This window comes from Nerophis lumbriciformis, linkage group LG03, assembly GCF_033978685.3.
Source record: "Nerophis lumbriciformis linkage group LG03, RoL_Nlum_v2.1, whole genome shotgun sequence".
Lineage (NCBI taxonomy): Eukaryota > Metazoa > Chordata > Actinopteri > Syngnathiformes > Syngnathidae > Nerophis > Nerophis lumbriciformis.
Window position 1 is genome coordinate 66,954,999 of NC_084550.2, and position 12,502 is coordinate 66,967,500.

Consider the following 12,502-nt stretch of genomic DNA (forward strand, 5'->3'; position numbering starts at 1 on the left):
TAGTGGTTTCGGGTTCTGAGTGAAAACGTAAGACTCAAGTCTATCATCCACACCAAACAGGGCATAAGAAAGGGGATTACTTACCGAACCACCCACTGTTGTTTTACCCGATATGAGGCTTTGTTAGCTTGGTAATATTTTCAGAGCGCTACGGGTTGTATCCATTGCCCACAGCGGCCACACAAACATCGAGCTTGCTTACAGACCGGAAAGGGGCGGAACGTTTGTTCGGGTGTACACGCAGCAGCACCCGGTCCGCTTTCGGGAACGCACTGCCACTCCCGAGGGGTCATGGACGTCGGCGTCACCATGCATGACTCTTCATTTGCGTCTCCTGATCACTGAGCTCATGCTGACACTATGGAAAATGTGTAAAAACACGCTCAGCTTCTCTTACTAGTAAAATATTTACTTTTTTTTTTTTTTAAATGTAGTCTAATTGAATCATCATGATACATTGTTAAAACGTCAACAACTCTGTATATAAACCTATTCATTCTAGATTAAGTATAAACATTTATGGAGTTTTATTTAAAAATGAATCAAAGATAGAAGGCAAGAGAATAACTTTTGGAAATACACACACACAAAAAAAGTCAAGCAGACAGCAATTGTGGAGTACTCATTTTTGTTTTTATTTATACAAAGTGTACAGCCATTTTACTTCAGAGGGATGAAGCGAGAAGAGTGTGTGGCTCCAATACCAGGGCGACCGTGCTTGACTGGCTTGTAGGTGATGGAGAACTCTCCCAGGTAGTGACCACACATCTCAGGCTGCAGGGAAGACGAGGAGCTTCATTAGTAACGTGACAAATGCCTTATGTCCAAGACAAGACAACTCAGAAACTAGGAATGACGATGAAGTCACCGTTTCTGGATTAGGTCGCTAACATTTCGGAACAAAGTCATTGACGAGCTGTCAGCATACCTGCCAACTTTTGAAATCAGAAAAAACTAGTAGCCAGGGTCCAGGGGCCGCAGGCCCCGGTAGGTCCAGGACAAAGTCCTGGTGGGGGGTTCAGGCTTCGCCCCCCCGACGCAAAATGATTATTAGCATTCAGACAGGTTAAAATGTTGCTAAAACCATCACTTTTCTATCAGTCACAGTGACTTTTCAAAACAAAAATATTACAGCAAAAATCATATGGGTTGATTGACATGTTTATTCTGTAAGCTAACTTCAATAGTTTGAAATTATTTTGACAGTTAATGCCAGTTATCCTGTCAACCTTTCACAAGACTTCAATTTGTTAATTGAAAGTATAAACTGTATCAACACTTTTTACAGTAAACAAATGGTAAAACAGTACTAAACAATTCCATTTAAAAAAAAATTGGTGTCATTATTAACTTTCTGTCCAAGCTTGTATAATCTACTGCCTTGTTCAATTGTATAAAATATTCTGTGCCTAAAATTCACATTTCTATCACAATTATCATAGTGTAAACATGGTAAGCTAACTTCATTAAAATTAATAGTCCTGTCAATAGCATGGAATTACAATTCAAATGTAGTTTTTTTGTAAGCCTTTCAAAAGAATTCAAAATATGAAAAATTAATGAAAATTAATCTAAGCCATCAGACACTTGAAAAGTGGCACATCACATCTCTAATGTAATCATTTGAACTTTTCAACAGAAATAGCACTGCAAAAATATTGAGGACATACTTCTGTATTTTGGTAGTTATTCTGTCAACATTTAACAAGATTTCTTCAACTTGGACTTGAAAGCATAAATAGTATAAACACTTTTAACAGTATAACAGTACTAAACAATTCCAATAGATAACATTGGTGTCATTACCTTTTTGTGGCTAAAATCCGAAAAACGTTGAAAGTTTTCCACTTGTATCGCTAGCAACGGCACTAGACTTGTGTTTTTTTGTCCCAACGTGGTCTTTTACATCGCTAATTCCTCCGTGTCCGATCGAAAAATCTTGTCTGCACAAGGTGCAATTCGCGTAGTTTTCACCCTTTTTGGAACGGATAATTATTCCCGGATAGGCTTTTGAATATTCTTCACGGAATGACTGCAGTTTTCTTTTCGGTTTAAGACTCGTTTGCGATTTTTCTCCGGCTGATTCCATGATCGTTCGCTCGTTTGGAAACAATGGCAACAGGTGCCTCGTGCTTGGCAGCGGTGCTATAAATAGCCTCGCGCATTTAAAAAAAAAGTTTTTTTTAAATGAATGAAAAACCGTATTTTTTATCACTGCAACCGTAACCCGGAATAGGTTGATGAAAACCGTACTAATTACGGGAAAACCTGAGTAGTTGGCAGGTATGTGTCAGTGCACTATTTTTTTCCACACATTTTAGAAGTCACTTCTGTGCCTTTATAGTAAACATTTGTTGCGTAATAACCCAAAGCACAATTAACAAAAATGGATTGATATCTGATCACACACCAACAGATAGTCACTGTATAAACCTGAATACAAGACTATAATTTCCTCAAGTTGCCAAAAAAGACTGGTTGTGCTATGTCAGGTAGAGATTTATACCGCAAACCATAATAGACACGCACTCAAGTGTCTGATCAGGTTAGGAGACAGGAGTAATTAGGATAATGGTAATCAAGGGTGTGGTCAAACTACTATGAAAGAGTCAAGAAATATTGTTCATGCAAGTAACCAGTAAAAAAAGAATAACAGTCATTAGGTTTTTTCTAACACGGTCGTCTTATAGTCAGATCAATATTGGATTTATTGCTCAATAAGTTAAATAAAATAGGAATATTTTCAAAATGCTAATTTGACATTATTTGAAAACCATTCATAATTTCTAAAAGGGACTGACCAAATTAATGATTCTCCCAGTACTGGCATACCTTGATTTCAACCTGGTTGAAAGTCTTTCCGTTGTAGACGCCAACCATAGAGCCCACCATCTCGGGCAGGATGACCATGTCCCTCAGATGGGTCTTCACCACCTCGGGTTTCTCCATGGGTGGAGCTTCCTTCTTTGCCTTGCGCAGGCGCTTCAGGAGGGACTGCTGCTTTCGGCGCAAGCCACGGTTCAGCCTCCTCCTCTGGCGGGCACAGTACAGCTGCATGAGCTGCTCGCTACGCACAAAGAAGAAAATGTGCTGACTTAATACCTTGATTGTCTTGTTTAGGACCATCATGATACAGGAGAAGGAAGTGGGAGGAAAGTGTGACAACCTACACTCAGTAATTTTTGCCATTCTTGATGAGACTGGGTGCTTGTGTTGTATTACAAAGTTAAGTACAAAGTTGTGGTGAAGAAGGAGTTGAGCCGGAAGGCAAAGCTCTCAATTTACCGGTCGATCTACGTTCCCATCCTCACCTATGGTCATGAGCTTTGGGTTATGACCGAAAGGACAAGATCACGGGTACAAGCGGCCGAAATGAGTTTCCTCCGCCGGGTGGCGGGGCTCTCCCTTAGAGATAGGGTGAGAAGCTCTGCCATCCGGGAGGAGCTCAAAGTAAAGCCGCTGCTCCTCCACATGGAGAGGAGCCAGATGAGGTGGTTCGGGCATCTGGTTAGGATGCCACCCGAACGCCTCCCTAGGGAGGTGTTTAGGGCACGTCCCACCGGTAGGAGGCCGCGGGGAAGACCCAGGACACGTTGGGAAGACTATGTCTCCCGGCTGGCCTGGGAACGCCTCGGGGTCCCACAGGAAGAGCTGGACGAAGTGGCTGGGGAGAGGGAAGTCTGGGCTTCCCTGCTTAAGCTGCTGCCCCCGCGACCCGACCTCGGATAAGCGGAAGAAGATGGATGGATGGATGGAAGTACAAAGTTGATACCATACAATCATTACATTACATGTATGAGTTCCTATTTATATTGCGTACCACAAAGCTGACACGTACACTTAAATCTTTAGATTTCTACAAACTAGTTTTCAGCATTAGCTTATCCCTCAAAAGACTGAGATCAGATTGTACCAAGTTCAAGAACCGACATTTATATGTACTCACTGGCATCATAATCCATGCATAAGCAAAGCTGTGCATATATAACTGCAGATATGTTATCAAATCAGAATTCTATTTGACTGCCATTATAGGGGAACTGCACTTTTTTTTTTTAATTATTGTACCTTTTATTCACAAACACTATGTAAAACAAGAACACATTTTTAATTTTTTTAATGCTTCCATCCAACCATCTCCTTTGAAGTCAGGTCGCGGGGGCAACAGCCCAAGCAGAGAAGCCCAGACTTCCCTCTCCCCAGCCACTTTGTCCAGCTCCCAACGTGTCCTGGGTTTCCCCCGTGGCCGGATGTGCCCAAAATAATATGCTTCTAAATCATAATCTAAGATGTGGCGAACAATGCAGCTCTAATACATCAAAGCCCTCTAAAACATCCGAAAACCGTTAACACTACATTAACATCCTGTGACCTAAATATTAACCAAGTATTAGGGATATTGATATGATCAGCACTAACGCAAAGGAACTACTTTTAGTGGCACCGTGATCACAGAAAGCCAACTAGCTCATGCTGCTTAACGTGGACCCCGACTTAAACAAGTTGAAAAACTTATTCGGGTGTTACCATTTAGTGGTCAATTGTACGGAATATGTACTATACTGTGCAATCTACTAATAAAAGTTTCAATCAATGCTATTGATTGTTGTCCCGATACCAATATTTTGGTACCAGTACCAAAATGTATTTTAATTAGGGATGTCCGATAATGGCTTTTTGCAGATATCCCGATATTGTCCAACTCTTTAATTACCGATACATACAGTCGTGGAATTAACACATTATTATGCCTAATTTGGACAATCAGGTATGGTGAACCGGAGGGTGTGTTCTAACTATCGTGGGATCACACTGCTCAGCCTTCCCGGTAAGGTCTATTCAGGTGTACTGGAGAGGAGGCTACGCCGGATAGTCGAACCTCGGATTCAGGAGGAACAGTGTGGTTTTCGTCCTGGTCGTGGAACTGTGGACCAGCTCTATACTCTCGGCAGGGTTCTTGAGGGTGCATGGGAGTTTGCCCAACCAGTCTACATGTGTTTTGTGGACTTGGAGAAGGCATTCGACCGTGTCCCTCGGGAAGTCCTGTGGGGAGTGCTCAGAGAGTATGGGGTATTGGACTGTCTGATTGTGGCAGTCCGCTCCCTGTATGATCAGTGTCAGAGCTTGGTCCGCATTGCCGGCAGTAAGTCGGACACGTTTCCAGTGAGGGTTGGACTCCGCCAAGGCTGCCCTTTGTCACCGATTCTGTTCATAACTTTTATGGACAGAATTTCTAGGCGCAGTCAAGGCGTTGAGGGGATCTGGTTTGGTGGCTGCAGGATTAGGTCTCTGCTTTTTGCAGATGATGTGGTCCTGATGGCTTCATCTGGCCAGGATCTTCAGCTCTCGCTGGATCGGTTCGCAGCCGAGTGTGAAGCGACTGGGATGAGAATCAGCACCTCCAAGTCCGAGTCCATGGTTCTCTCCCGGAAAAGGGTGGAGTGCCATCTCCGGGTTGGGGAGGAGATCTTGCCCCAAGTGGAGGAGTTCAAGTACCTCTGAGTCTTGTTCACGAGTGAGGGAAGAGTGGATCGTGAGATCGACAGGCGGATCGGTGCGGCGTCTTCAGTAATGCGGACGCTGTATCGATCCGTTGTGGTGAAGAAGGAGCTGAGCCGGAAGGCAAAGCTCTCAATTTACCGGTCGATCTACGTTCCCATCCTCACCTATGGTCATGAGCTTTGGGTTATGACCGAAAGGACAAGATCACGGGTACAAGCGGCCGAAATGAGTTTCCTCCGCCGGGTGGCGGGGCTCTCCCTTAGAGATAGGGTGAGAAGCTCTGTCATCTGGGAGGAGCTCAAAGTAAAGCCGCTGCTCCTCCACATCGAGAGGAGCCAGATGAGGTGGTTCGGGCATCTGGTCAGGATGCCACCCGAACGCCTCCCTAGGGAGGTGTTCAGGGCACGTCCGACCGGTAGGAGGCCGTGGGGAAGACCCAGGACACGTTGGGAAGACTATGTCTCCCGGCTGGCCTGGGAACGCCTCGGGGTCCCACAGGAAGAGCTGGACGAAGTGGCTGGGGAGAGGGAAGTCTGGGCTTCCCTGCTTAGGCTGCTGCCCCCGCGACCCGACCTCGGATAAGCGGAAGAAGATGGATGGATGGATGGAATGGTGAAGATAAGGTACTTTTTTTTTTTAATTAATAAAATGAGAAATAAATTAAAAACATTTCTTGAATAAAAAAGAAAGTAAAACAATATAAAAACAGTTACATAGAAACTAGAAATGAATGAAAATTAGTAAAATTAACTGTTAAAGGTTAGTACTATTAGTGGACCAGCAGCACGCACAATCATGTGTGCTTACGGACTGTATCCCTTGCAGACTGTATTGATATATAATGTAGGAACCAGAATATTAATAACAAAAAGAAACAACCCTTTTGTGTGAATGAGTGTAAATGGGGGAGGGAGGTTTTTTGGGTTGGTGCACTAATTGTAAGTGTATCTTGTTTTTTATGTTGATTTAATAAAAAAAATAAAAATAAAACGATACCGATAATTTCCGCTATTACATTTTAACGCATTTATCGGCTGATATCAGCAGGCCGATATCGGACATCCCTAATTTTAATACTTTTCTAAATAAGGGGGATCACAAAAAAAGGCATTATAGGCTTTATATTAACAAAAAATATTGGGGTACATTAAACATATGTTTCTTATTGCAATTTAGTCCTTAAATAAAATAGTGAACACACTAGACAACTTATCTGTTAGTAGTAAGTAAACAAACAAAGGCTCCTAATTATTCTGTTGACGTATGCAGTAACATATTGTGTCATTTATACACCTATTATTTTGTCTAAATTATTAAGTACAAATGGTAGCAAATGATTTTATTAATTTACCGTATTTTCCACACTATAAGGCGCACCGCATTATAAGGCGCATAGAATAGACGCTACAGTAGAGGCTGGGGTTGCGAGACCTGTTGTGGCTCAATATTGGTCCATATATAAGGCGCACCGGATTATAAGGCGCACTATCAGCTTTTGAGAAAATTTTAGGTTTTTAGGTGCGCCTTATAGTGCGGAAAATACAGTACTTGTTCATTTACTGTTAATATCTGCTTACTTTCTCTTTTAACATGTTCTGTCTACACTTCTGTTAAAATGTAATAATCACGTTGTCTTCTGTTGTTTGATACTTTACATTAGTTTTGGATGATACCACAAATGTAGGTATCAATCCGATACCACGTAGTTACAGGATCATACATTGGTCATATTCAATGTCCTCATGTGTCCAGGGACATATTTTCTGAGTTTATAAACATAATATAAATCTTAAAAAAACTAAAAGATCTTGTGATGCTAAAAAATATTGATGTAATGATAGTTGTATCGACTAGATACGCTCCTGTACTTGGTATCATTACAGTGGATGTCAGGTTTACATTGTCACGCCGGTGAACTACGGTGTGTAGTGAAGGATGTTTAGCTATTCCTCGTCCTGCAGGGATGATACTTGTAAGAAACTTACTTTATTTGTCGCCATGAAGGCGAGGATTAGTGATTTAGAAGTAGCTAAAACACTGCCGACTGCGGCTAGACCTTAGCCAGCCATGTCTTAAAGCACCTCTTCCTGAGGGCGTTTCAGTGTTATAACTTCACCTTTATCTTTACTTTTTAAGCCAAAATGCGTCCGTTCTTCCTTTTCTGTCTACACACCGTGTCTGCTTGTAAGTACTCCGAGACTGTATGACGACGAACATGCTCGTAAACAAGCAATGTCATGACGACGACGGAGGGGCTGGGGACCTGTACTTTTTAGAGGCGATATAGTACCGAATATGATTCATTAGTATCGCGCAAACTGAGCCGGTGAACTGCTGCAGCACCTCTGAGTTGGTGTAAAGTTGATTCCAGATTATAAATCGTGCCTCTCAATTGTATAATAGAGGGTTGTGGGTAAAAAAAACAAGATTTTGGTCAACTTTGACAAAAGGACAAAAAAAAGACGCTTATTTTGTATTTTTAACCTGTGTGAGAATTATGACCAATTCTTTATCTAAAAGTAGGAGGATATAAACATTCCATAAGTCAGCGTCCAGTAAGTGGTTGTTATATTATGTTGCTCGTTTGTATTTCTTCTTAAACACTTAGCAATACTGCTACTTTATGAACGTGCCCATCACTCAGCCTCTAAAACTTGGAGATCATCCTCTTTATATTTAGACACAAAAATGTAAGGTTCTGGATTATAATTTGTCCCAGAGTGGTAGTCGTTGTTTACCATTAGTTATTGTTGAACAAAATAAAACGCTGCGATGGATGAGACTCTGAAATTAATACTCTGTGTATGCTTAGTACAGTGAAAATGTGAAACTATTATGAATGTGCCTGTTACTACAACAACGCCCCATCCTACCTTAAGGACCTAGTTTCCACTCAACCTCCGCTCCTCAAACACTAACCTCCTCAAACCCATCAGGACAAACTTACAATCAATGGGCCGCCTGGCTTTCGGCTCGACCGCACCTGAACTCTGGAACGCTCTCCCCGACCATCTTAGAGCACCACAGTCGGTCGACCGTTTTTAAGAAGGGACTAAAAACCCACCTTTTTTAGCTTGGCTTTTATCTAATTTCTCTGCCTTCTTGTTTTTGTACACTGCTTGCCTATCTGTTTTATCCAGTGCTTTCATCCTTTTATTTTTATCTGTTTGTTTTATCTAGTGTTTTATGTCTATTTTAATTTTCTATTACCGTATTTTCCGCACTATAAGGCGCACCTAAAAACCACAAATTTTCTCAAAAGCTGACAGTGCGCCTTATAACCCGGTGCGCTTTATATATGGATTAATATTAAGATTCATTTTCATAAAGTTTCGGTCTCGCAACTACGGTAAACAGCCACCATCTTTTTTCCCCGTAGAAGAGGAAGTGCTTCTTCTTCTACGCAAGCAACCGCCAAGGTAAGCACCCGCCCCCATAGAACAGGATGCGCTTCTTCTTCTACTGTAAGCAACCACCCGCCCGCGTAGAAGAAGAAGCGCGCGGATATTACCGTACGTTTCATTTCCTTTGTGTGTTTACATCTGTAAAGACCACAAAATGGCTCCTACTAAGCGACAGGGATCCGGTTCATGAAAAGACGCAATCTCTCCATCCGCACACGGACTATTTCACAGCAACTGCCTAAAGACTTTGAAGAAAAGCTGGCTACTTTCCGTGCATATTGTAAAAACAAGATAGCTGAAAAAAAGATCCGGCCAGAGAACATTATCAACATGGACGAGGTTCCACTGACTTTTGATATTCCTGTGAACCGCACTGTGGATACAACGGGAGCACGTACGGTGAATATTCGCACCACAGGGAATGAGAAGTCATCCTTCACTGTGGTTCTAGCTTGCCATGCTAATGGCCAGAAACTTCCACCCATGGTGATATTCAAAAGCGAGTGGTTAAGGTAAGTTTACGCGAAGAGGCCGGGTGGCTTTTTTCACGCAGCTCCGTCCATGTTGATATACGACTCCGTGCGCGCCCACATCACGCTGGTTTTTAATATATTAAAGTTTGACTGACCTATCTGACTGTTTTTTTGACATTCCTTTAGCGCAGTTAGATGCGGCTTATAACACGGGGCGTCTTATAGGTGGACAAAGTTTTGAAATATGCCGTTCATTGAAGGCGCGGCTTATAACCCAGGGCGCCTTATGGTGCGGAAAATACGGTATATATATATATTCTAACTTTCTATTTTTTTATACTTTGTAGCACTTTTGAGATTTTAACAAATGTTAAGTGTGTTACAAATGTAATTCATTATTATTATTTATTACTATAGTACATTTATTTATAACATGCATTGAAAACTAAGGTTTTTGGATGTTTATTATAGCACTTTTTAGGCCAAATTGGGCAAATCCCATTACATGCATTGTTAGCTGATTTGCCATTGTTATATACATATACCGTATTTTTCGGACTATAAGTTGCTCCGGCCGAAAATGCACAATAAAGAAGGGAAAAAACATATATACGTCGCACTGGAGTATAAATTGCATTTTTGGGGGAAATGTATTTGATACAATCCAACACCAAAAATAGACATTTAAAAGGCAATTTAAAATAAATAAAGAATAGTGAACAACAGGCTGAATAAGTGTACGTTATATGACGCATAAATAACCAACTGAGAACGTGCCTGGTATGTTAACGTAACATATTATGGTAAGAGTCATTCAAATAACTATAACACATAGATCATGCTATACGTTTAACAAACAATCTGTCACTCCCGATCGCTAAATCCGATGAAATCTTCCTCCCCGGTGTCGCCTCTGGTATGTCCTTTCTTTCTGCTGCTCGATCGCCGTTCTCTGCTGCATATTTCACTACGTCCAGCTTGTAATCTGCAGTATATGATTTCCTTTTCGGTGCCATTTTAGTTCAGCCCTTCTCAGTTTTTATACGTTACCGCCAATGTTGATGTGATCCATTATAATAGCTACGGCAGTAACAAATAGTATATAGCAGTTAGCATCTCATGACCCACAATGCACTTCTGCCATGATCCTCCCCTGCCGAATTCTTATTGGTTGACGTGAGTGACGATTGCTGCCATTTGCTTCGTCTCTTACGCGAATGAGATAAATAATATTTGATATTTTACGGTAATGTGTTAATAATTTCACAGATAAGTCGCTCTGGAGTACCGTATTTTCCGCACTATAAGCCGCAACTAAAAACCACACATTTTCTCAAAAGCTGACAGTGTTGCTTATAACCAGGTGCGCCTTATATATGGATTAATATTATCATTTTCATAAAGTTTAGGTCTCGCAACTATGGTTAACAGCCGCCATCTTTTTTCCCCGTAGAAGAGGAAGCGCTTCTTCTACTGTAAGCAACCACCAAGGTAAGCACCCGCCCCCGTAGAAGAAGAAGCGCGCGGGTATTACGTTTCATTTTATGTGTGTTTACATCTGTAAAGACCACAAAATGGCTTCTACTAAGAGACACGCGTACAACGCAGAATTCAAACTCAAGGCAATAAGTCACGCAGTAGAACACGGAAATAGAGCAGCAGCGAGAGAATTGAACATAAACGAATCAATGGTGCGTAGGTGGAGGAAGCAACAAGATGACCTGCGCCACTAAGACAGGGAGACAGAGCCGGACAACATACGCAAACATCTGCCAGTAGATTGTAAATGCCTGGGCGGATATATCGGTCTCAACTGTGGTCCGAGCTTTCCGGAAGGCAGGATTCACGAAACTGCTGGACAACAACAGCGACACTGACTCTGATGACTTCGACGAGACGGAGCCGGCCATTTTGGATGCCGTATTCGCCCAACTTTTTAATTCAGACACCGAAGAAGAAGAATTCGAGGGATTTATGGATGAGGAATAACTTCAGAAAGTGAGCTTTAAATGTTTATTTTGTGTGTTGTGTGACATTAACGTTGAGTTATTGATGTTGCTATTGCTCTGCACTATTTTGAGTGTTACTATTTTTGTGATTGCACATTTGCACATTACATTTTGGGAGTGAACAGAGTTGTTAGAACGCTGGTTTGTAATATATTATTAAAGTTTGACTGACCTGATTGTTTTTTTGACATTCCCTTTAGCGCAGCGTAGGTGCGGCTTATAACCCGGGGCGGCTTATAGGTGAACAAAGTTTTGAAATATGCCATTCATTGAAGGTGCGGCTAATAACCCGGGGCGGCTTACAGTGCGGAAAATACGGTATATGTCGCACCCACGGCCAAACTATGAAAAAAAATGTGACTTATAATCCGAAAAATACGGTATATTTTCTAACTATTTACTTATTTTTTATAATTTGTAGCACTTTGAGATTTTAAGAAATGCAAAGTGTGTTACAAATGTAATTTATTATTATTATTTATTACTACAGTACATATATTTGTAACATGTTTTGAAAACGGATGTTTTTGGATGTTTATTATAGCACTTTTAAGGCCGAATTGGGCAAATCCCTTTAGATGCATTGTTAGTTGATTTGCCATTGTTATATATGTAGCCGAGCTAAATTTTATTCTATTTTATTTTAATTTTGGTCATTTATTCACATCATTTTTTGTGGTGAACTTCCCCAAAAGTGTTTCTCATTGTAAATAGGTTCCACTCTATTATTTTCCATTACATACCTTTTTGTTTCCCTGGGGGGTGATTTGGCGTTGCACCTTTGTGACCAGCTTCAGTGAGCACTGACGCTCGGAGCTGGTAAGTCACGTTTATGTCTCTCTCCCTTTGTTTTTTTATAAACTTTTTGGTTGTCGTTCTTAAAAGTGTTTTGTGGGAATGCGCACTGTCTTGTGACTTGTTGGTGGGCATGCGGGTTGAATTCCTGAATGTTGGTTGTTGAATTAGTGACAAAAAAATGACTTTTGTATGGGACGGTGTGACGCAGTTGGGAGAGTGGCCGTGCCAGCAACCTGAGGGTTCCTGGTTCAATCCCCACCTTCTACCAACCTCGTCACGTCCGTTGTGTCCTTGAGCAAGACACTTCACCCTTGCT

At 41.5% G+C, this 12,502-nt stretch overlaps 2 protein-coding genes across 4 annotated transcripts in view; both read right to left on the reverse strand.

The window, feature by feature from the left end:
• LOC133588859 (dipeptidyl peptidase 9-like) overlaps positions 1 to 245 on the reverse strand; it is a 111,883-nt gene extending 111,638 nt beyond the window's left edge. For 2 of the 3 annotated variants that reach the window (XM_061941523.1, XM_061941516.1), the window contains exon 1: positions 85 to 243. The gene's annotated coding sequence lies outside the window, so the exon portion shown is untranslated. Of the gene's footprint in view, positions 1 to 84 lie in introns of all 3 variants that reach the window. The other variant, XM_061941531.1, reaches the window with a different exon arrangement.
• A 366-nt stretch (positions 246 to 611) lies between these two features.
• The window catches only part of rps15 (ribosomal protein S15), a 16,996-nt gene continuing 5,105 nt past the window's right edge, over positions 612 to 12,502 (reverse strand). Inside the window, exons 3-4 of the mRNA XM_061941641.1 lie at positions 2,833 to 3,067; positions 612 to 774 (exon numbers count right to left, since the gene is read on the reverse strand). Of these exons, the coding sequence (XP_061797625.1) occupies positions 661 to 774; positions 2,833 to 3,067 (349 nt within the window). The 3' untranslated portion in view covers positions 612 to 660. The remainder of the gene's footprint in view (positions 775 to 2,832; positions 3,068 to 12,502) is intronic.